Here is a 25680-nt window from a genome sequence, read left to right as displayed (position 1 = left end):
TAGAAGGTTTATTTTTTCCAAAGAGGGTCGGGTGGGGCCCGGAAAAAAAAAAAATTAAGAAGAGTGTGGAAAGTGCGAGTGCGGAAGCTCCGGACGCGAGGGGCGGGGCGTGCGCGGGACAAAGGGAAGCGAAGCCGGAGCTGCGGGCGCTTTTTCTGCCCGCGGGTGAGTGTTTCCAAGTGGGCCGGACCGGGTCGGTGGGGGCAAGTCGTGGTGTCCCCGCTTGGCCGAACTCCGAGTTCCCGGGGGTTGCTGGGGTTCAGGCTTGGCCGTGGGGCCACAGCCGGGAGCCGGTTGCGGCCTCCTTGAGGCCTAGCAGAGCAAGGGTTGGAAGGGAGTCCCATCTGGGGCCCCCTCCTTGGAGACAAGGCCGGTCACCCGAAATTGGTCAAAGCACCTGTGCATACCCCGTTTTAGGGGAGTTGCTAGTAAAGTACGTTCTCCAAGACAATGAGAGTGACCTCAGGAAGCCCGCGGGCGAGGCAAGTCCGTGGTTCTCACCCCCAGGAATAAGGTTCCCCCATTGGTTCAGGCAGCGACCTGAGGACTCAAGATGTGGCTTATGGAGACGAGCAGCGCTCTGAAATAGTTTGGCCTGGGTTTGAAACCCAACTCTGGCACTTCCTGGCTGCATATGGCTTCAGACAAGTTGTTTAGACTCTCCGAGACTCCCTTGTTTCATCTGTAAAATGGGGATAGCTGTACATATCAAGTACTTGTGACTGTTAAGCGAAATAGGGTCATGAGCCTACCCCGTATAAAGTATTTCTTGAACAAATATTTATCGGGTATTTATTTTTATGCCAGGCACCAAGGATGGATCCAACGGTGGACAAATGTACAAGCCCACTCTTAAATTTTATGTTCTAGCAAAGGAGAACCATAATTTTAAAGTATTAACAATGAAGTATAACGTACAGGGAGCTTAGCTTATGGCATTTGTCAGGGTGCTTTGCAGCGAGGCCTGCTGGATGTTGACAGCTCCCTTAATGTGAGCAGAAAGGAAATCTACACCAGAGTCAAAGGTTTCTGACTGTTCTTTGAGAGGGAAAGACTCAGGTTGGACCATTGAGAAAATGAACTGTTTCTTTCCACACCAGGACTCATTCCTTACGCTCCAGGGAATTTCCTTAAAATGAGTAATAGAAGTGAAAAATCGGATCTATTCCACATAGCTTTAGATGCAAATACGTCCAATAGTCATAGAAGTTTATTTGCCTTCTTTCTAAAGATGAATTTTTGTCTTTTTGTACCTCACTATTTGTGATGTATGTTGATGTAAAGAACAAGCTCACATGTGCCTGATTATGTTGTGAGCTGGTAATACTAGGAAAAAATTTCCTAAGAATTGAGCTGGGTCCTGCCATGGTCCCTGTTTCCAAGTAGCATACAATCTAGCCATATTGACAAGTTAAAAAAAGTTATAATAATATTATAGATCTGTGTAAACTGTATAGGAATACAGATGGGGGAGCAATTAATTCTGCCCAGGTAATGTATCAAGAAAGTTCCATTGAGGAGAAAAATTTTGAAATGGGCCGTGAAGGGTGAATAAGAATTTTTCAGGTAGACTCTCAAAATTTATTCCCAGCATTTATGAAGCTATTTACCACTCTTAAGAGAATGCGAAGTTCATTGTCATACCAATTACCTTTTGCACTGCTTCCAGGAATAAAATGCTGCCCAATTTTAATAAAAATTGTTATCCCAAAAACATGGTACAGTTGCTGATCAAGGAGCTGTCAGTATCTGGTAGGCCTTGTTGGGTTGGACTCTAATACATCACTTTGTATTCTCATCCTTGTATCAGTCCGATGAAATGTTTACATGGCGTCAGCAAAATGTTTTCCATACAAGAGGTAGCTTAGTATCCCAAGAAAAAACCTGAAAGTACATTTCTAAATATCCCCAGTACTTTATTTTAGTCATTTAATTCTAATCAACCAAATCTCCTATAAGAACTAGTTAAAATATGCAAAAGGCTTAATTACTAGGAATTAAGGTGAAGTAGTTTTACTCAGAAATACCAATTAAATTACCCTATTCATTAGGAAAACATTCTCGTATGCTTGCTGAGTTTTGATTCTCTTTTTTTTTCCTTTTTTTTTTATTTTAGTGTCTCAGATTCATTCTTAAGGAACTGAGAACTTAATCTTCCAAAATGTCAAGTAAGTTTCAATTTTTATATTTATCGATCTATGTTAATAAGAGACTAATGCCCTAGCAAGTGGGAATTCCAAAATACTCTCATTTTTTTTTCTTCAAAACAGGACCATTGGTAGTTTTGTTGCATAGTATTATATCTCAGTTGTTTACAAGAAGTTATTTATTTTCTTTCAAACAGAAAGACCATCTTATGCCCCACCTCCCACCCCAGCTCCTGCAACAGTAAGTTTTAATTTTCTTGTTAATGTAATAGCCAAGTCTGGCCTTGATACAAAAACCCAGATGTCTTCCAGTGACAGTCACTCAATCATCACAGCAACAGGATGAAATTCAGCTTAAAAGAAAAAAAAAAAAAAAAGCATTTCCTACTAAATAAAATAATTATTTGCATCTTTCCTTGAACCAACCCCAACATTTAAAGAAACAATACTGTAAAACTCCAACCTCCTATGCTCAGTTTGTTTTGTTTTTTTCTTTGTAAATGGGAAATAAGTGAAAGTTTTACCATTTCTTTCTTATTAATCTTCACTATTAAGAGTCTTTAAGTTGTTACTGAATGAATGCTCATTCTGGCTTTTTTGTTAAACCTAACCTTCAACTGGTTATGTTTTTCTCTCCTTTCTTGTCTCTCTATAAAATTTTCATATTAAACAATAAAGCTTCTGAAACTATACTCATTGTAAGTATTTTCAAGCTGTTCAAGTAAAGATTTCATTATCTATGGGTCAGATCTTGCTATTGAATCTTTTTCCACTCCATAAATTATATTTTATTGGTTTGGAAGTATGTATGTTTTGAGGTATTTAAAAAGTAGTTGTGAACATGTTTTTCATCCAGCAAGCTCTGGCCCAGCTTGGTCAGCATGTAAAATAATTTTCCAACCTACAAAACAGATTTAGCAGTAACTGTTCAGGTCTTGCTGAAATGGCTTCCTTGTTGGTTTTTTGGGAGGGGGGGTTTTGTTTGTTTTTTTAAAAACACTGTTAACATGACCAAATTCTACAAAATTAGTTCTTTAATATTAATCCTTCCTTCCATACCCCCTACTACCTAAATTTCAGGCTAGTCTACTTTTCACTACTAATTAGGTCCTTGTGTAATTTTGTTTTCTCCGCTAGAAAACTATTCATATTTACTAACCCTCAGATATATGTTTTAGTTACATTTATCAACAATTTGTTTTTCTTTAGTGAGATACTTTTAAAAAGAGATACTGTACCATATGTTCTCATTTCAATTTATATTATATACAGGCTCTAAAGTTAATTCCAGTAGACCGTAAAGTCCTGTGCTTGGTTTCTTTTCTTTCTTAAATCAAAGAACATTTGTTATGACCATCTCCATGGCATTCCGCTAGTGGCTATACAGGTGGAGCTGAACAATTGAGATTCTGACCTCAAAGAGCTAACCATGTACTTCAGCTTTGGAAATGGTATAATTATAATGTTTTGCTTTCCATTTTTTTTTTTAGTTCCCTTATTTTTATAACATTATTGCCTCATAATGTTGAACAGTGATTCTTATTTATGCAAACTTTGAAGGTGTCATTTTGACATAAATACTGCCTCTGACAATCTATCATATCTTGAGGACAAACTTGATTTTTTGAGATTAAAATATTTCAAAAATGAAGTGTCCCCTTATAACTTACTATGCGTAAAAAGGATTTTTTTTTGCCTTTCTTTAGTTATATTTTTGTGCCATTATAATTTCACGTTAACACACAAAATATAGAAAACTAGGGATTAAAACATCCAACAGAATGGATACTAAATTAATTATTCTCCTTCCTTCTTTCCATTACTCCTACCACCACCACCATCACCACCACTACCAACACTATCACCACTATCACCTCCGCCACCCAAATGTACCACTCCAAGTAATATACACTTCTTTCATGCCTTTGATACTTCATCTGTGTTTTGCCTACTTAAATATGCTTAATTTGCGTCTTTTCTAACTGTATAGACTAGAAATTGATCAGCCGTTCTCTTTTCTCCTAAAGAGTATCAAATGTAATATCTGCTTAAATGTCTTTCTTTTGGGTACTAAGGATATGTGCAGCGACATGTTTTAGGAAATTGTGTTTATTTTGTAACAGCTACAGCTTAGTTGGAATGTGTTAAGTGTATTTTACATTATACAGTTAAGGACCGATATTGTTAATTGCATGTAAAAATGAAATTGTCACATATTTTGATTGAGCTTTACAAGGTAAAATACCCGAATTTTGGTCTCTCTCTACTATATTCTTTCTATACATTATGCCTTGGTTCTCATGAACATTGAGTGTCATTGTATTAGCCCCAAGGCCACTGCTATATAAGAGCCCATTTGTGATTACATCAACACATAATTCACAAAAACCAAGAGTTCTGTTGCTGAAATGAGCAGTTGTGTTTTGAAAGGGTGAGAGCTATCAGGAAACTAGATGAAAAAAGAAAATTCAAGTCTATCAACTAGAAAAGTAGATCACATTGAGACTAAATGCAGAAATGTTTTCATGATTGACCTGTGGAAGATGGATCAAAGAAGAGATGGAAGAGAAATCCTATAAAAGAATGACTGGGTTAAAAAGATCAGATAGTACCCCAGAATGAAATCCATGCATTTCTTACAAGTCTTTGTTTTAAATCATGTATGTGACATCCATCAAATCCAGCATATGTTCTTTTCAATTGACAAATCCTGGCTTCCCGATTTGAGTCTCTTCTCATTTCTCACATTATATAAAATGATTTAAAACTGTCTTTGAAATCAGATCCATTTCTTGTTTTTGTTTTTAGTAGATGAATACATTGGTGGCATCCACATGTCAAATAAATTGTGTTTTGTTTTGCATGTAGTGTTTTCAGAGTTCTAGTTTATCACACTTTAAGCCTTCCTATCTCAGTCTTCATATATTGCTAAGTTGTTATATCCTGTTGTTGACCATAAAGTAAATCCTGAATGTTTTAAACACTTCAGTGTATTGCTTTCCTCCAGAAACACAACACACATTCACAGTCACACAAACACCCCCAGTCCCTGCAAAAAAGAAAGAGAAAAACAACCAAAAGACACTGCAGACAGGTTTCTCAATGAAAGAAAAATATTTAATTTCCTCAGTGGAAAAAAAGAACAATTACAACACATCATTGCTTGTTTAAATTCAGGTTGCTTTTGCATGCCATATGCAGATCATTTTTCATTTCTGTGTTTTCCTCGTTTGAGCTCATTTCTCATTCGTGTTTTTGTCTCATTTGTTTCCATCAGCAAATGCCCAGCACACCAGGGTTTGTGGGATACAATCCATACAGTCATCTCGCCTACAACAACTACAGGCTGGGAGGGAACCCGGGCACCAACAGCCGGGTCACGGTAGGAGAATCAACTATTACAGCATCCGGCAAACAACTGGAATTGACCAGAAATGCCTTCAGAATTAGGTCTTTTTGAATCATAAGCACAGCCATTTAAAAAAAATTTTTTAACCTAGCTTTTTGACTATTTTCAACATTCATTGTAGCATCTCACACTGAAAAAATAAATAGTGAGATCTGGAATGTATATGGAAGAAAAGAAAAATCCATTCTGTTTGGTGGTTGGTAGGGATAAAGCCTTGAGCACTTGATGCTTATACTGTATGTAAACAAACAGAATTTCTTCTGGTAAAAATACCCTTTTTGGCATAAAGAGTATTTTTCGTTTTTATAAGGTGATTGGCATTAGTCTCAATGATTCAGTTTCTAGTAAAGGCTGGGCTTTCAGACCTGGCTTTTTCAGGGCTGGAACGCTTTTGGCTGGTATACCAGTTTGAATCCCTACCCATAGTTATTTGTCTTTTGGATTTAATAGTTGACCTTCTAACTGAGACTCATTGCTCTACAGTGAAAAAGAGAAAAACGTTTTAATGTCACCTCAAAGAAATGCAGAATGAAGATTGAATGAAATTAATTTGAAGTATCAAACTAGATACGTACAACGAGAAGTGCATTTCTAATCCTTAGTATAAGAGATATGATTTCTGAAACTTAGGATGTTTCATTTAAATGATCAGCCTAAGATTTCAAAATTAGAATCATCTTAAATTTCATTCAAAAAAGTTTAAGTGCCAAAAAAACCAATAATTATAAAAATGACTTACTAAAGATAAAAAATCCAAAAGTCAAATACTACATTGGAATGTAGTGTTGCTGAGAATTTATACAACCCAGAATGGCTGTAAAGTTTTTAATATCTGGTTTTTGTTTGCTGTATTCGTAAATAACAAGTGCCTTCTATTAATGTAACTTCAAAAAAGCCCTCTCACCCTGTAGTCAAGCTAGAACTGAAAGTTTGTAGCTATCAAATGAATGTCTATCTTGATAAGCATATTGCTTAGCTTGATAGGTTTTGTTTGTCTAAATTTTTCATTGTTTCTGCATAATTTGTACTTCATAAGCATATCAAGTTTTATGTGCCATGCATATTTCATGGTATCTGAAAAGAATTCTGACAAAGTGTGTGTATGTATGCATTTCACAATGCATACAATTTTTATGTGCATCAATACATGTTTTTCCCTGGCCTAAACGTGTTGTTTCACAAGTGTAATGGGTGGCAAGGTTTGCAGATGATAAAGAACATTTTAATTTAAACAATGAACAGAATCAATCTTGGATCTTCATGTTAATGCAGAAATTTTTTCACGGGCAGTAAACAAGAATGATTGCATTTAATAGCTCTATACAGTCACCTCTTGATTATCTATGTTAATGGAATACAAATGGTAACTATAATATTACAATAATTTGTCTTTTGGTTTTGTGTAAGCATTTTGTTCTTAACTTGGATGTGGCTGTGGGGGATTCTCTGTTAAAAATGTGAGATTGTTCGATGGAGACTAGGAAGAGAAAGTGCACTCCCTGTCTGAAATCACTCATCTGTTTCTTCTCATTCCTTCTTGGCGAATGTTAAGAACTGAGCATTTGGTGTGGACACTAGCTACATGGTAGATGAAGTATAGAGAGGTGTGGGGCATGGAAAATTTGGTGTTTTGGTCCTTTGTGGAGATTTACTTTGTATTATTGTCCTCTTAACACCAGGTTGAAGTGTAATCAAACTGCTATATGAAGAAGGGCCTAGAAAATGTGGAGGTTTTACACTGCTTGCCCTGTTTTCTATATCTAGTTTAAGCTGTTAGGACTCAGTGGCTCTGATTTTGACCATAATAAAAGCATTTTGATTTTCATAAAAGCATTGTGACCCTAGTTATGCATTACTTTTGGGGGTGAGGAGAAGCTCCCATTTGGTATTATTGTATGCATATTGTGTTAGTGGCTTTCATGAGTCTGTGAAGCCCTGTCCAGTAGCTTCTGGTAGGCTGTAGAGAACATTGGGTTTCCCTGGTGACTCCGGTATACTTGGATAGTTCTCAGACAGTAAATACTTTATATAGCATGTCAAGACCTTTTGGAGTGCTTATGATAGCTACAAGATGGAATTCATTCCTAGTCAGTTCTTCATTCAGATGATGATTAGCATTCTCTTAAGTATAGGTGTGAAAACACATTGAGACAAAAATGTCTTTAAAAATAGCCTGTTTCTGTACATTAATAGAAATTCTGTCCCAGAAGAAAGCTCTTAAATAAGTTCCTGCTAGAGAAACAGCTGAGAATTACAAAAGGAACAACAACAAAAAACTGAGTAGCCAAGATAAATTTCACAAAATCATGAATTTTATTCATAGGTGATTTCCTAAGACCTTGCTCTTCTGTAAGCCCAGTTCTACCCACCTCTCCATTGGAAATTGAAAGCAGAAAATTGAAAAGAGAGTTGCTGCTAGAGGTGGATTTCCTGATAGTAGCAAGGAAAGAAACAGTTCAAAAATGGAAACACATTCTCCAAAAGCATAGCCATAGGCCACTGAAAGAGCCAACAACAGATTTTCGCATTTCACACACCCGACAGAAGGTTACAGCACGGCAAAACAGTGGTTGTTTACAATTGAATCTTATCCAGAAAGGGTCTAAAGTATGTTCAACTTTTTTTTACAGAAATGTTTAAGACATTGTAGAAAGATGTCTCTCTGAGACATTAAATAAATTGGAGGTGTGTAATGATATAAATCTTTACTATCCTGCAAACCATCTGGAATTTTAACTTTATTATTGTTTTGGGGTGTCTTTTTAGTTTGGGTTTTTTTGTTGTAAGTTGACTGGTCTCAATATATAGATGATATGTGTACCTTTCTTTGGGAGAAAGGAAGAGAAATAGCAAATCCATTAATATAAATGTGATTCTTTGAAAAATATCAAAGCAAATACTACTATGTTTTTAAAGTGTTTTAATTCATACTTAAAGCTCGAAAGCATAGGCATTTTAGAATTCTTTACCTCTTTAATTTCAAAAAAAATTTGACAGTAGTCTTAACCACCTCAATTATGGGCACAATTCCAACCTTATTTGTAACCCATTTCATGGAATTCTGAAGGTTTGTGTTGGATATGAGTTGGAAATGCTTTCTAATAACTATGTGTGAAGAAGCAGACTTGTGTGTGTCTGTTCCTCTGAATCCGTAAGGTTAGTCTTAGAGGAATTCCCTTTCCCCTTAAAAGAACTTGTACAAACCCTGATACAGGTTTCCCTTTATTGGCTGCTACCCCACCACTTTTGATAGTTTCCATGCCCCCTGGCCATCTTACTCTCTTACCCACTGCTGGCCAAAAACAGTGTCTGTCTACCTGGGCACTAGCATGAGGTGTAGTAAGAATGCATGGAAGGAATGGAAAGAGAGGAAATACTGCTTCCAAGGCGAAATGCTTTCTAATAACTTCATATATGAAGAAATAGAGTTACAGGGATGGAGAGAGACCCTTGTAGGAAGAGGAAACATTTCTTGATCATAGTGGAAAAGGACACAAACATGCTAATCCCTGAGCCCTCAAATGAAAAATAAGGTTATGATTGGGGTCCCAGCCCAGAGTGGAGGAGTATCTCTGGGGTTTTATCATAGCAACAACAGAAGGGGAAGCGAACAAAATGTTACTTTAGTTTTCTTATAGGGATTTGCCAATCCTGTCTTTTGATAATTAGAATAAAGCCAGCACTTCATTTCTCCAGCCTAGCAGGGAGAGTCAGTATTAGAGGAGATCTCCTGAAAATTTGCAAATTGTCTGAAATAGCAATGATTTTTCTTATTCTGGGTCTTTAATCAAATGCAGTCATGTATATTAAGAGGAGACTAAAAAGTTCAGAAATAAATACTTTTAGGTGGGTGTTATCTGGGTGGTCTACCAGAAGCTGTCTGGAATCTCACCTAGACTTTAGACCACAGGAAAAACTGATCACTTTATCTTTCTCTTTCCTTCTTTTTTTATTTTTTCTCTCACCTATTTTTGCTTTACCTTTTTAAAAAATATTTTTCAGTCTTCCCTCCCCCTCCTTTTCTTCTGTCTTTCTTTTCCTGCACATCACATCTTTCCTTTTCCTCTGTCTTTCCCATAAAACCAAACATTTTTAATGGAATGGAACTTCTTGATATAACACCTCAAAAATAACAATCAGGCCCCATATCTGCCACTTCTCTGTTCCGGATAAACTTGTTTGCTTTTACACTGTGATTAGGACTAAGGACACAAAAAGGTGTGACTTTCATTCACACTTCTCCTTCCCCTTTACAAGAAAACCACTAGGTAACAGACAGAACCTTAAGAGAAATAAAATCTCTAGCCTGGCAAAGGAGGTAAAGTGGTTTGTTATTTCACTAATTGTTTTTGAACCTGAGAAGTTGTTTTTGTGGTGATATTGGGAGTACATTCCTGACATAGTGCTAATAGGTTAAGGCCCCTGTAGACAGTGTGAGAATGGTAAGTGTTAAGGGTTCAGATCCTGCTGCAGATAATCAAGTGTTGACTGTATGTGTAATGGTAATTGAGCAGAATGAGAGGGTGCCAGGTAATGTCCTGAATGTGAGACGGTTGATATATAACCATATATTTTCAATGTATGGGTTACTATGTAATATTTTATTTGTTCCTGCAGCCAGGTTGTCAAAGCATTGGCAATAAACTGCTAAGTAAAACATTTAAAAAGTTTGTGCTTAAAGTCATTTTCTTTTGAACATTTCTGAATTTGCAGTGATAGCTATTTTCAGTGGAGAAAATATTTGGACGAGTAGAAGAAAGGCGCATTAGAATTTTTTAAGGGACTCTCTTTTCAGTTTGCCGGTGAACTCCTTACAGCTGAATAATGAATGTATTTAACTCTTTTGTAGGCATCCTCTGGTATTACGATTCCAAAACCCCCAAAGCCACCAGATAAGCCGCTGATGCCCTACATGAGGTACAGCAGAAAGGTAGGCGCTTAGGACCTGGAAAGGAATGAGGACACTGTCTTTGCTGCTTCTTTCTTTGCATCCAATTTTAGATTGGCTTAGCCAGCTTTTCTGTGCATATTCGGAGGAAAGGACCGAAAAAATACAGTTTTTAAGGCAATTAGTTCTGATTTCAGAATTCCAGAACTAAAATCCAACAAGAGGAGCATGATTAAATAAACTGTTAAAATCCTTAAGATAGAATGTTCTGTGGCCATTAAAGTCATGTCTTTTGGAGAATATTTAATGACATGAGGAAAATATTAAGTGAAGGAGGACTACAAAACTACATGAATTAATATCTCATTTTTATAAAAATGATGGCAACCATATGTTAGTTTGAAGGGGGAAAACACAGAAGACAGAAGAAAACACAGAAAACATAGATAACCTTAGAGACAGGTTATCTCTAAGCAGTAAGCTTATGGTAGTTTTTATTTTCTTTTCCTCAAGTTTTCCTTTTTTTTTTTTTTTTTTTGGTGATGAACTTACGTTACTCTTAAAATTAAAAAAATAGCCAATATCTTTATTAAAAGGCAGAGCATTATAACTACTATCTAGAAATTGTAAACCTTTTGATCTTGACTATTACATTGGTTTTTGATAATATGATGTATTGTGTTACGCAAATTAAGCACTTCTAAGTTCACGTGAACTTTTAGTGACATAGACTGTGTTATTGAAGTAATTCATCTTAAGTGTCTGTAGTGATTGGAGATATTCTTGCATATCACATTGAAGTATTTATAAGTGAGTGACATGATGTCTGAGATCTATCTTAAAATAATCCAGTAGGGCAAAGATAACCTGAGGTTGGTCAGTCGTTGATCATTGTTGAAGTAGGCTGATGAGTACATAGAAATTTGATACTGTTGTCTCTGCTTTTTATGTTCAAAAGTTTCCATATTAAAAAGCATTTTTAAAGGTCTATACATTTAGACATCAGTATTAACATTTCATCTGTTTTCTTTTTAAGGTCTGGGACCAAGTAAAGGCTTCCAACCCTGACCTAAAGTTGTGGGAGATTGGCAAGATTATTGGTGGCATGTGGCGAGATCTCACTGATGAAGAAAAACAAGAATATTTAAACGAATACGAAGCAGAAAAGGTAGGATAGGGGCTCACAGTGGGATAGATAATGTGTAAAGTACAAAAACACTGGCTTACTATTTATAAAAGAAACATAAGATTTGGTCAGAAGGCTGATGCTGTACTGAGGCTTTGTCTTCCTGAGTCAAGTCAATTTCTCAAGGCCTCAGATTTCTTGTCCGTAAAAAGGAGATAATTATCCGAACACCCTGTTTACATCATATCTTTTGATATTCAAATGAGATAACATAAGTCTGCATTATAACCTGTAAAATGTTAATTATAAAACCAAAAAACATTTGAATTTCAGATAGAGTACAATGAATCTATGAAGGCCTATCATAATTCCCCCGCGTACCTTGCTTACATAAATGCAAAAAGTCGTGCAGAAGCTGCTTTAGAGGAAGAAAGTCGACAGAGACAGTCTCGCATGGAGAAAGGGGAACCGTACATGAGCATTCAGCCGGCTGAAGATCCAGATGGTAAAAGAAAAAAAGTGGGGTTTTGTTTATGCTTTCTCTGAGAGTTAGGATATGAGTAATCTCTTAGGTGTGTTTTATTTCTTATCCTAAATGGAAAAGAAAGCATAATTTATGTGTCACCTCAGTATTTTGCTTATATTGAGTAAGATTTGTATGTGAATTTCCCACAAGAAAAAGAAATATCCTTTTGAGTGCAGAAAATGGCAAAAATTATTTATTGTTTATCAAAATCTTTGTACTCAAAATGCATGAAAGGTTTTTAAATCACAATCAGGATTTTGCCTCATCTGCTTTTACAAAGCTAAATGCATTCTAGTTATATCCTGTTTTCTTACTGGTTCACTAAATTCGCTGAATTAGAGGCTCTTAAGGGAGAAGCTAATGAGTATGTGGAAACATTATGAAGTTTCCTTTCCATTTAATTCAGAAATCCAATAAGAATGTATAAATATAGCTCATGCTACTACTTTTATGGGTGTACATGAGGGTACACCCATACAAATTTTATACATGCACACGAATAGCAGAGCTTCCTAATTGCCGTTCTGTATGAGTAGTTAGCAGGTGTGCTGATTGTTCTGGTCTTGTGCAGCCAGGCAGGGTCTGAAGCTGCAAGGAGACCCAGAGATAGCCATTTGCAGTGTGAACACACTCAACCACATATTTAATGTGCTATATAAATACTAATAGTTTCTCTGTGTACTGCTATGATGTGCAAAAGGTTAGAAGCTCTAGCTACAAGTGACAAAAACATCAGGAAAATGATTTAAGATCCCATCTTAAAGTTGCAGTAACAAAGAGGAAGGCTATAAGAACTTTAAAGACAGTATCAATGAGGGAGGAAGCAATAATAGCACCTGAAGACAAGAATAAGTTGATAAAAGTGGGGAAAAACAGAAATCATTTTTTAAAATAATGGACTGGAATATTGTCAAATGTTCTCATAAATACAGACAGTGGAATGTAACACTATAGAGAATAGAATATGGAATAGAAACAGTATTGAGTGTTAAACAGAATCAGCAGTGCTAAAGACACACTAGCATCCTCACACTGTAATTACTCAAATGGGATGATTAATGCAAGAGAAACATACAGAAGATGATCCAGGCTACAGATATTGGGAGGATGGGGGTCAGTACAAGAGGAAACAAAGGCTAGCAACGTAAGTAGAAAATAACTAAAGCTTTCATTAACACCATGAACATTCAGAAGGACTGAAGAGATTCACTCAGAAACAGTCTCAAACTTGGGCCTATTATGTTTTTAACTTTAAGGGTGGGTCTTAAAGTTGCTAGTAAGTAAGTTCAGGTAGTAATTAAGATGCCAGTATGAGAATGTCTTTAGCATGCCAGTATGAAAATGATTAGAGGAAGACTTGGGAGGTGGAAATGTATGTCAAATGTACATAAGAGAAAGGTGGCATCTGCATGAAGTACAGCAGCTACTGACTTCTTTAACAGAGGACTATCAAAAGATAGACATGACCAGGCGCCATGGCTCACGCCTGTAATCCCAATACTTTTAACTAAAGCAGGAGGATTGCTTGTGGCCAAGAGTTTGAGACCAGCCTGGGCAACACAGCAAGACTCTATCTCTACAGAATACTTAAAAATTAGCTGGGCATGGTGGCTTGTGCCTGTAGTCCCAGCTGCTCCAACTGAGGCTGAGGTGGGAGGATCAATTGAGCCCAGGAGTTCGAGACTGCAGTGAGCTATGATCATGCCACTGCCCTCCATCCTGGATGACAGAGCAATACCCAGTCTCAAAAAAAAAAAAAAAAGAGGGCATGTGCAATTATCTACACAAGACAATGAAGGCTTTTGTTCAATGAGAGCCTCTTCATGGGATAAATAGCTGTTCAATTAGATCATAATTAGAAAAGCCATTCCCCGAAAAAAGGAAGCAGATGACTTACATGCAAGGAAGAACAAGCCCAAATTCTTAGACCTTATTACCCCATCTGTGGTCAACACTGGGGCCATATAAATGAAAGAAGAAAATAAAAAATAACAAAAACAGATAACTTAGACAGACGTAGCACAGATATACCACATATAACCCTAAAGGTGAAAAACTCTTAAAAAGTAGAAAGATTACAGAGTTTTTAAAAAACTGTATCTTACCTAATAGTTTTAATTTCAGAAGTTTATTTCCTAAAGGAATTACTCAAAAGGAAAGAAAAGTAATTTTTTTAACTTTTTACAAAAACAACAGTTTTTAGCTATAGTATTTATGATAATGAGAATTTTAGGAACTGCTTAAGTGCAAGACAATAAGAGAGGTGCTAAACTGACATAGGAGCACCACAAAGGCCTCTAACAGGGTTCCCTCTAACAGGCTTTCCTCTGTAACAGGCTTCCCTCTGTAACAGGGTTTCCTCTGTAACAGGGTTCCCTCTGTAACGGGGTTTCCTCTGTAACAGGGTGTCCTCTGTAACAGGCTTCCCTCTGTAACGGGCTTCCCTCTGTAACGGGCTTCCCTCTGTGACGGGCTTCCCTCTGTGACGGGCTTCCCTCTGTGACGGGCTTCCCTCTGTGACAGGGTGTCCTCTGTAACAGGCTTCCCTCTGTGACAGGGTGTCCTCTGTAACAGGGTGTCCTCTGTAACAGGCTTCCTTCTGTAACGGGCTTCCCTCTGTAACGGGGTTTCCTCTGTGACGGGCTTCCCTCTGTGACGGGCTTCCCTCTGTGACAGGCTTCCCTCTGTAACAGGGTGTCCTCTGTAACAGGCTTCCCTCTGTAACAGGCTTCCCTCTGTAATGGGGTTTCCTCTGTGACGGGCTTCCCTCTGTGACGGGCTTCCCTCTGTGACGGGCTTCCCTCTGTGACGGGCTTCCCTCTGTGACAGGGTGTCCTCTGTAACAGGCTTCCCTCTGTGACAGGGTGTCCTCTGTAACAGGGTGTCCTCTGTAACAGGCTTCCTTCTGTAACGGGCTTCCCTCTGTAACGGGGTTTCCTCTGTGACGGGCTTCCCTCTGTGACGGGCTTCCCTCTGTGACAGGCTTCCCTCTGTAACAGGGTGTCCTCTGTAACAGGCTTCCCTCTGTAACAGGCTTCCCTCTGTAATGGGGTTTCCTCTGTGACGGGCTTCCCTCTGTGACGGGCTTCCCTCTGTGACGGGCTTCCCTCTGTGACAGGGTTCCCTCTGTGAAAGGGTTCCCTCTGTGACAGGCTTCCCTCTGTGACAGGGTTCCCTCTGTGACAGGGTTCCCTCTGTGACAGGCTTTCCTCTGTGACAGGGTTCCCTCTGTGACAGGGTTCCCTCTGTAACGGGCTTTCTCCTCTGTAACGGGCTTTCTCCTCTGTAACGGGGTTTCCTCTGTAATGGGGTTTCCTCTGTAACAGGGTTTCCTCTGTAACAAGGTTTGCTCAAGTATGGTTCCTCCCTGTCTGGTGGGACACTGAGGTGATTAAGTGGGTCAAAAAGGAGCATTTGTTTTGTATGTATTGCTACAGAGAAAGCTTTTTTTTTTTTTAATGAGTTAGTTTAAAGAAAAATATTAAGTAAACAATAGTACAGGCTGTTAGTAGATATATGAAAAACTATGAAGGCGATAGAGCAAAGACTGAGATTAAGGAAACACTAGATACCTATTAAAAATAAGCATATAGGGTGTGCGCAGTGGCTCACACCTGTAATCCCAGCACTTTGGGAGGCCAGGATGGGCGTATCATGTGAGGTCAGGAGTTCAAGACCGCCCTGGCCAACATGGTGAAATCCTATCTCTACTAAAAATACAGAAATTGGCTGGGCATGGTGTCATGTGCCTGTAATTCCAGCCACTTGGGAGGCTGAGGCACAAGAATCGGTTGAACCCGGGAGGTGGAGGTTGCAGTGAGCCGAGATTGGGCCACTGCACTCCAGCCTGGGTAACGGAGTGAGATTCTGTCTCAAAACAAAACAAAACAGAAGCATATAAACCAGACCCGTACAGCTGGCTAAGTGTAAACTGACAAAAATTAAATTTGGAATCAAAACATTTATTTTTCTTCTATAAAATTCCTTGAGGGCCTGGGAAACTGAATATTGTTAGAGATGATGTTTCCTCTGCTGTGATAATTTTACGAATTGGCATTTTCATAAAGTCACTGCCCAGTTCATATGTTGTTCGTTAGTTGTTAAATGCCTTAAGTCACTACCAAGAAAGTGAAACATTGGGCAGAATTTCAATTACTGCCATCACATGCAGCCTTCACATTGATTCCAAAGCCAGAAGAGACATGTTGTATCTCATTTATGTTTTAGCCAAAGCCTTCTCAGACACACATCATCACTTAAAGACTGTGAGATAAATTACTACCTTGGCCAGTGAACACATTACGTCCTCTGTATGGTTTTTATCAAGTAACTGCCCAGTGCTCCCATGACGCTGGTCAGGTCCCCTTGTTAGGCCAGCAAGGGCCATGGTTCCTTGATAATTAAGTGTTAACATGTTACACTCCTTTTTATGGTTACTGGTGACCTACTTTGCAGAACAATTTGTTCATTGCAGATTATGATGATGGCTTTTCAATGAAGCATACAGCCACCGCCCGTTTCCAGAGAAACCACCGCCTCATCAGTGAAATTCTTAGTGAGAGTGTGGTGCCAGACGTTCGGTCAGTTGTCACAACAGCTAGAATGCAGGTCCTCAAACGGCAGGTCCAGTCCTTAATGGTTCATCAGGTAAAGTCATAAAACTTTCAATAAAATGGACCTATACCACAAATCCCAGCTGACGTGATTCCTACACCATGCCTAAATGTACCTGTTAAATATGTCAGTCTAAACTGTTCCTGATTTGGAGAAGAGGTTTAAGGAAGTGGACCTTTCCCAAATGTTTAATAAGTTTGTCATTAAAAACTATAATATAGAACCTTGTAATGGAAGGTATATTTGTTAAGAAGTACATGTGAACTTAAGAATTTTGAGGCGTCCTATCAGTCTTTACTGCTCTACTAAATACTTTTTCCAAAGGAATTGCTCAGGCCTGAAACAGTATTCTTTAACATTTACCTATTGATCATAATCATTTCTTTGTGCTGCATTTTGTATTTTTTAAATCTTAGCTAGACTCATGTAATAAATGATCTAAAGTTCAAAACATTATTTGGTACACTGTTTGAAAGTATGAACCATTAAAACAGGAGATATGATTGTAAAGCCTGATCCTGTCTTGCAGCGAAAACTAGAAGCTGAACTTCTTCAAATAGAGGAACGACACCAGGAGAAGAAGAGGAAATTCCTGGAAAGCACAGATTCATTTAACAATGAACTTAAAAGGGTATCTGTTTAATATGTTAACTATACTTTTATCACCGTACCTGTTACTTTACTTTTCCTCATTCTTTTTTCCAAAATAGTATTTTTATTGAATGTTGTTCACTTTGAAACAGGGCTAACTTTACTATAAAACCTGTAAGATCTTTTTTTTTTTATAAAATTGTTCCCATTCTCTTGACAAAATTGCAATAAATTTGAAATATCATGAAGTATATGCATATCTACTAGGCCTATAAATGCTAGAGCCCTCTGATATTTTAAACTCCCATACAGTCATTAACTACTTTCATTTTATTGTGATTTATTCATCAAATGTCTTCATTAAATGTAATTTATAGTTTGCACTTTGCATTCAGACAAGGAAATCTAGTTGGTAGCCCAGAATGTAAAATGGAAGCCTTATGTATACCCCAGAATTTTCACTATTTTGCCTCACCAGCTGCTCTGGAATATCCCATATTATATGACTGCTAGAGCAGTTTTCTTTTCTTGTAGACCCAAGAGTTTCAGAGAAGACCTAGAACCACATTTTTTTGCGCACATACACAGACACACAGGTGTATAGATATATATATAGTTCATAGGCAAGGAAACCAACTTTTGAAAGAATATATCTGGCTCAGAAATTATAAGGAAAAACATTACCGAGTTCTGTTTTTTTCTGACTAGTTGTGCGGTCTGAAAGTAGAAGTGGATATGGAGAAAATTGCAGCTGAGATTGCACAGGCAGAGGAACAGGCCCGCAAAAGGCAGGAGGAAAGGGAGAAGGAGGCCGCAGAGCAAGCTGAGCGCAGTCAGAGCAGCATCGTTCCTGAGGAAGAACAAGCAGCCAACAAAGGCGAGGAGAAGAAAGACGATGAGAACATTCCAATGGAGACAGGTAACCCACTAGCAACAAACGCAAAGGAAGTGCCAAGACTTTGTATGGCTGTCTTTAATTTGGGTTTTTCTTTCTAAGTGCAGGTATTCTGGTACCTGCCACTGAGGGTGATTCCGAGTACTAGATTTGACATGATACTGACATTCAAAATTTTAACCTTTAATGCTTACATTATTTATCAAGATGTGGTTATTACTGTTAAGATTAATTGTCTTTGGTGTCCTAGGACAGCATTCTGCAAAGTAATACCTGTAAGGCAATCCTGCCCATCACTTGTTTTTGTAAATAAAACTGGAACACAGCCACACTTGTTTGTTTACATACTGTCTGTGGCTGCTTTGGGGCTAAAACAGTATAGTTGAGTAGTTGGAGCAAAAACTGCCTGACCTGCGAAGTCTAAAATATTTTCTGTCTGGCTCTTTACAGAAAAAAATTGCCAGCTCTATCCTAGAAAAACCCTTACTTCTAGGTATACTGATTTTCCTGATTAAAAGCATCCCTCAAGGTAAAAAAATAAAATTAAAAATAACTTGTATAAATAAAACTTACATAAAGTACTGATTACATTGATCATCACTTGTAATTTTGAGATCACCTTACCTCATAGCACTGTTTTGACACTGCCTAGTACACTGTGTAAACAGGACTCAGCTAAAAGTAGTTATGGAAAACAAAACCAAAGGCTTCCTGGAGCATCGTTGAAAGAAGTGGGAGGGACAGTAGTGATACTTGGTTCTCAAATGACAACCTCCAAGTGCCATACTTTGTACTCAAATGACAGCCATCTGGAAAACATGAATGGAATATAGATATCTTTCCCAGGTATTTCTGCAAAATTTAATCCAGCAGATTAACATTTTAAATAGTCATATTTTAAGTTTAACTCTCTGAGTCTCTTTCTGTTTTGTATGAACGTGAATTCATTCATCTTAATGAATTTGGAGCATGAGCACATTTTTGTGGTTAAAACAAAAGCTTGCAAAATAAAATACTGATTTTTGCTAATTTTACAACTAGACGAACACTCAGTCGTTTGCCTCTGTTTTGGCATCTATGAATGGGGCATGTCTTATGCTTAAGGTTTGCAGGTCTTTACTCAGGTTCTGTCCTCCTAGTTCAAGGAAAAAACCTGAAGAAAATTGTTTGAGACTATTAGAGCCAAAACCTCATGCTTTTAATTTCTTACAGGAAACAGCCCAGCATGACTTTAAACAAAGTGTCTAAAAGATCAACCTTGTATTATTTCTACAACTGCTTTCTCCTTGTTTAATCCATAACACTACAGACTAACGCTCATTCACTGTCCAATAGAAATAAAATGCAAGTCACATGTGAAATTTTACACTTTCTACTAGTAACATATTTTTAAAAGTTAAGCCAAACAAGTGTTTTAACAGTATGTTTTATTTAATTCAACATATATTAAATAAAATTATTTCAACACGGAAGGAACATTTTTAAAATCAGCTTTCCTTTTTTTAAATAGTCTTCAAATCCAATGTATATTTTATACTTTTATACACATCTCAAGTCAGAAGCTAAATTTTCATCAGAAGTATTTGATCTGCATTTATTTAATAAATTTCATTAATTTACAGCTAAAAAGTAGATTTTTCATACCCAAATTGTTCCAACATTCTTAAAAGTTCTTTAGTCACACTGGCTCATTTCAGGGGTTTAATAACCACATGTGGCTAGTGGCTACCATATTGGACAGCACAGCTGTATACTGTCAGCTTAACTAGAGTAGAATTTCATCTTGGAACTGACAGTGACAAATGTGTGATTACAGAGGAGACACACCTTGAAGAAACGACAGAGAGCCAACAGAACGGTGAAGAAGGCACGTCTACTCCTGAGGACAAGGAGAGTGGGCAGGAGGGGGTCGACAGTATGGCAGAGGAAGGAACCAGTGATAGTAACACTGGCTCAGAGAGCAACAGTGCAACAGTGGAGGAGCCACCAACAGATCCCATACCAGAAGATGAGAAAAAAGAGTAAATGTTGCCTTGTTTTATGTGTTCTAAATACTTTTTTAAATGAAAAAATGTTTTTTGGTTTTAATGGTGTTATGTGGTTTGTGTATTAATTTTTTTCTTGTCCATATCACACCACCAAAGGCTTTTGGACCATTTAGCATCATGAGCCTAATGGCACAGTCAGTCACCTTTCTTAAGTGTTGTGAAGATGGCTCTTTTCTTTGGATCTTGTTTCTAGCCCTCAACTGCTGAAAGCCTCAGAATTTAGGTTAATTGAGAAAACACCCACCTCTTTTAGAGAATTATCCTTTGATGCTGCAGAATCTACTCTTACAATGCCTTCCTACAGCTCACTGGGGTGCTTACCAAAGCCATAGCTTTAAACCTTCCCAATCCCCATCAACAGCTTCCTGAAAGTTTCCTCTCTTGTTTACTTCTGCAAAGGGTAGCTTCTTAAAAACGTGATCATGTATGAGTAAGTATTTGTTCACTTACCCTTTTTTACTTTTAATCAATGTCAGATACCAAGAGTTGTGTTAAGAAGTTGAGTGTAGCCTGCAACTACGCGTGGATCTTACTGATCCAGAAATAGTCCCCATAGTTAGAGTAGTTACTTATGAAATGGTCATTAAAGTGAACACAGCACATATACATTATCTGTACTGCTTTTTGTTATGATTAATATTGGGTATGTTCTGGTAAATCCATCCTTATTGTATAGAAAGAAAATTACTTTTTTACCAGGTTTTCCAAAGACAGAATAGATCACAAAGCTCAAGGAATTTAATATTCTTGTAATGGACTAGATAATTCAAACTGATTAGCCCATTTCTGAAGAAAAACAGCTGGGAATTAAGTTAATCCACTTGAAATTGTTTTACAATAATCAGAACATTCGAAACCTCAAGGCTCGGGATCCCATAGATCAGAGCCCACCTTTTTGATAAACTCTTAAAGTCTTGGAGACTAGAAGCAAGATAGTTTGTGACACATATGCTTCCCAAAAACTAGAATAGATTTTTACTGAATAGTGGTATATCTGATGGTATATGTTTCTTAAAGGTCCAAATGTAATAAAAAAAAAAAAAATGAAGAAAAAGGTCTCAGTGTTTTTAATGCACTACGTAGTTGTATGCAAGACAGGCATCCAGTTTTTTTCTGTAATGCAGTGACAGTGTGGAATGACCACTCAGCCATTATGAATTTGTGTACTCAGGGCCCTTGTCTCACCCAACTGTCTCGATAAACTGCTGCAATAGTTTATTTGTACAAGACACTTGTGAAAATCACTTTTCTTACATTATAGTCAATGTCACATATGGAAGTTGGTCTTTGACTCCAAAAGTAAAGGGAGTATGAAAAAATCTGTAACGTTTGAACTATCTTTGAAAAAATGACTATGTAATAAATGTAAGTCCTGTGCTTATATGGAGAGAACTCTGTACCAGCATGAGTTAATTTATAGTGAATTCACTGCTATTCAGTTCATAGCACATTAGTGACTAGGAATCTATGTTCAGCTTCCTGAGAGGAGGGGAGGAAGTTTGATGTTGGGTGGAAACGACTCTTGACGTCTGTTTCCTTGTGCGTCACAAAGAACGAATTCGTATCAAATCTGTTGAGCTTTGGCCATTATATGGCTAAGAACTTCAGCCATCTCAGACGAATTGGACAGCCTCTTTGATACATTTTCTAGTAGTCAAAATGGGGCAGATGTAGTATAATATGGGTGGAAAACAGTGCCCCAGCAAGATACCAGGTTATTTTCTGTGGTATGGAAAGCTCTAAGAGAATGGAAGTGGTTCTTTAGCCCAGCTGGAAATAGCACTGGGAAAACAAGTGTATCCAGACCAAGCCTGCCCATACAACCCTGGCAATTGGTTGATGAGGGAATTAAGTCAGATGGGAGATGGGATTTTTTTTTTTTTTTAAGTTGGAGTCTCCATCTGTTGCCCAGGCTGGAGTGCAGTGGTGGCGATCTTGGCTCACTGCAACCTCCGCCTCCCAGGTTCAAGCAATTCTCCCTGCCTCAGCCTCCAGAACAGCTGGGATTACAGGCTCTCGCCACCATGCCCAGCTAATTTTTGTATTTTTTAGTAGAGACGGGGTTTCACCATGTTGGCCAGGCTGATCTTGAACTCCTGACCTCTGGTGATTTGCTCACCTTGGCCTCCCAAAGTACTGGGATTACAGGGATGAGCCACCGTGCTCGGCCTCAGTTGGGATTTGACAGCTCTGAACCTCAGCAGAGGAAGACTGAAGTAAAAATCCACTTTGTCAGAGTGATATATGTAGACTTGTTTGAGATGGTTGTCAGTTTAGAGAATGTGGGATGTAGTAGAGGTCTTTGTTTTGTTCCCATGTCCCAACAGGCACTGGGGCAAGTTACTTAAACTCTTGAGCCTGTTTTAATTATAAAATAGATCAAACTGCTCTCTTTCTCGGTGCCCTTACTGCTCCTTGATTTTTAGTGCATTTATTTTGAGTATGAATGCAGAAAGTCTGAGGGCCTAAATTTTATTAATTTTTAACAAATGGGAGAGAGGAATCCTTGATAGTCCCCCAATCAACTTTCCTTTTGTTTTGAGAATGAGTCTTGCTCTGTCGCCCAGGCTGGAGTGCAATGGCACCATCTCGGCTCACTGCAACATCCAGCTCCTGGGTTCCAGCAATTCTCCTTCCTCAGCCTCCTGAGTAGCTGGGATTACAGGTGCCCGCCACCATGCCCGGCTAATTTTTGTATTTTTAGTACAGTCAGGGTTTTCCTTGTTGGCCAGGCTGGTCTTGAACTCCTGACCTCCTGATCTGCCCTCCTCTGCCTCCCAAAGTGCTGGGATTAGTTTTCTAACAGGAATTTTAAAGTCTGTAACTTCTCCTGTCTATAAATAAGGCTGTCTTTTTAAATGACTCTCCTACAGGATGTGATAATTATGTATTCTATAAAGCCGAGATTTGGAGAGAGGTAAATAGCTATTTCACATTAATACAATAATGTAAATGCCCTATGGAAAAGATACAATACTTGGACTATGTTTTAAAGGGGAATCTGGGGTCTTGCGTATTGAAGTTTAACTAGATCCCTCCAGATTTCTGGTTTTGATCCTACACTTTTAGATACTAGTTTTGGATTTTAGACAGTTGGTGCTGACGGTGTGAAACTTCTATTGCCTGCAGTTAAATTGAAGCTTTGGTTTCTCATGTGAACAGGCAGTGAAGCTGGGATTATACTTTAAGTCCTCATTTCAGAAATAGTTTCCCTCCACCCGCAAGCACTACCACACATGGTCTCCCCACCTGGTTTCAGCTAGTGCATTAGTTTTATCTTGTTTTTTACCGCTGGGCAAACCTTGCTGGAACAACAACTGACTTCATGATTTGCACATTTGGAGGGCTTAATGTCTTTGCAAATGAAAAATCCACTGTGCATTAACAAGCTCAAAGGAACTCGGAGCCTTTTTAGAAGAAATCATCCTCAATTATAATGTGGCTTACTGCAATAATGTTTCTTTGATCAGGATGGAAAGGAAAATACTTGAGTTTAGCAGAACACTTTTTGGTGTCTAAATGTATTTGTAATGATACAATTGTTTATCAGTGTTTTAGATTGAACCATAAGACATTGCCAGTGTACGATTTCATCTACAAAATGACAACTTCACCTGGCTTAACCTAAATTCTGCATTTTGTACTCCAAGAATAAGCTCTTCATGGCAGCTCTCTAAGTGTGAAATGATGGAACTTTCTATTTGCCAGAATGACCTACACTTCTCTAATAGTTTATCTCACATTGTTAGCCAAACGCTGATTAAAACGCAAATCTCAAACTATTGACTTTTTAAGAGCCTGATGTTTAAAATACGCTGTGGTGAACTTATAGTTAAACTAGCTCGTTTATGTTCACACATTTTCTCATTTAGCACCAGAAAGTTTCTTACAGCTCTTTTGCATGCATTCAGGAGTAAAAAGCATTATATGGGGAGGGGAAATTCCCAAATGATAAAAGCTTTTTACCTAAAAGTGAGACAGTAACTGCAGATAATGGCTCCCTTTGAGGAGGCACTTGAAAGAACGGAAAGGCTGCCTTAAACTCCTTGACTTTAAGGGGCAGCAAGGACCCTCGGTCAGCCACCTCCACACCCGTCTAGCACTTGGTCCCAGGTGCCCATAGGCGTCATGGCTCTGCTTAAATAAATACCTCTAGTCCTGGGGAGTCCATCATCTCTTAAGATAGCTCATTCCTTCTTTAGTTCACTAAAGGTATTTCCTCTCACCGAGCTAAAATCTGTCTTCCTATAATTTCAGCCACCCTCTTACACACCTTGAAGTCAATTAGAGTACGTGTCACCACCTTCCAAGTAAAAGATCTTCAAATATTTCAAGACATGTGCCCCTTGAGATCCTTTCAGAAGACAATTTCCATTTTCTTTTTTAGAATTTTTAATTTTTTAATGTCCAGAAAAATTTGGAACATAGATAGTTTACATTCTCATTGTCCTGTTGTCTCCCCTCCAATGTGTCTCTCCTGGGATAAAAGGACTGTCTCTTTTCAAACACGTTTTTCTCTAATCCGGTAAAGTGTTTCCTCCCCAGTGTATTGTACTTGAGACACAACATCTCCAGATCATGGAAACCATCTGCCTAAAATACAGGGGTGGTCCCATGATGACCTCAAGGTCCTGTACAGCACAGAAGTTTTGTAACTGTACTACAGATTCGAGCTCCATGAAATGAGTGTTGATGAATGTTTTCAGATGTAGCACAACGAGGAGGACACAGGTTCAGTTCACTGAGTTAGTACTTCTCAAACTCGATCATTTGCATGCCACCATCACAATTTTTACCGTTTCTGGGTACGACTTGTGCTATTATTACTTAGCAGCTTTCTTTGAATCAGCTTCTTCCACTTGAATGACTTATTTTAAAGGGAAACTGTGTATCAGCATAAATGTTAAAACCGTTGTCTTTTGTCAAAAAAGAAAATAACCTTAACACAAATATTTTAGTAGTTCTGTTTAGACTTAAATATGTACTATGTAAAAGAGTATTATTTAAGGCCAAGTGTGGTGATTCATATCTGCAATCTCAGCACTTTGGGAGGCCGAGGCAGGAGGATCACTTGTGGTCAGAAGTTCAAGACCAGCCTGGGCAACATAGCAAGATCCCGTCTCTATTTTTTAAATAAAGTTTTTTTTTTTTTTTTAAAAAAAAAAAGAACATTCTTTAAATGGTCTTTGTACTACCCAAAATCATCCCAAGGATCCCACGTGGTGGTCTGGATAACACACATGGGAGAAGACAACAGTAATGGGAAGGGCTATCTCCTGCTACCTGCAGTTGCAGGAGGTTTGTGTTTTTAGAAACTATCCCTGGGTCAACAGCGGCTTATAACTCTAGGGCAAATTCGGAAAGTTAATGCCATGATCACCTAATAATAATAAAAGCCAACATTTGTTGAGCACTTACTATATGCTCATGCACTTT

The 25680-nt window shown here is 38.1% G+C and overlaps 1 protein-coding gene across 6 annotated transcripts; it reads left to right on the top strand.

The window, feature by feature from the left end:
• Nucleotides 1-97: 97 nt before the first annotated feature.
• Nucleotides 98-21298, top strand: SMARCE1 (SWI/SNF related BAF chromatin remodeling complex subunit E1). Of its 6 annotated transcripts, XM_005584108.5 has the most exons (12): nt 98-165; nt 2117-2168; nt 2345-2388; nt 5425-5529; nt 10406-10486; nt 11481-11612; nt 11904-12075; nt 16571-16743; nt 17240-17341; nt 18010-18220; nt 18647-18725; nt 20013-21298. In XM_005584108.5, exons 2-11 carry the CDS (start codon nt 2162-2164, stop codon nt 18709-18711), a joined length of 1092 nt encoding a protein of 363 aa, XP_005584165.1. In that variant the 5' UTR covers nt 98-165; nt 2117-2161; the 3' UTR covers nt 18712-18725; nt 20013-21298. The 6 variants fall into 6 exon arrangements, with proteins under 6 accessions (XP_005584165.1, XP_045230787.1, XP_005584163.1 ...); XM_045374852.3 differs by lacking the exon at nt 5425-5529; XM_005584106.5 differs by lacking the exon at nt 18647-18725.
• The last annotated feature ends 4382 nt before the right edge of the window (nt 21299-25680 follow it).

The sequence above is a fragment of the Macaca fascicularis genome, chromosome 16 (genome assembly GCF_037993035.2).
Source record: "Macaca fascicularis isolate 582-1 chromosome 16, T2T-MFA8v1.1".
In the NCBI taxonomy this organism is placed as follows: domain Eukaryota; kingdom Metazoa; phylum Chordata; class Mammalia; order Primates; family Cercopithecidae; genus Macaca; species Macaca fascicularis.
The sequence above is the reverse complement of the archived record's forward strand: the minus strand, read 5'-3'. Positions and strand labels throughout refer to the sequence as shown.

Bases quoted from the DNA above. Each gene is read 5' to 3' on its own strand.
- SMARCE1 (XM_005584106.5), top strand. The intron at 16,744-17,239 runs GTAAAGTCATAA...CCTGTCTTGCAG, and splicing joins AGTCCTTAATGGTTCATCAG to CGAAAACTAGAAGCTGAACT. The intron at 18,221-20,012 runs GTAACCCACTAG...GTGTGATTACAG, and splicing joins GAACATTCCAATGGAGACAG to AGGAGACACACCTTGAAGAA.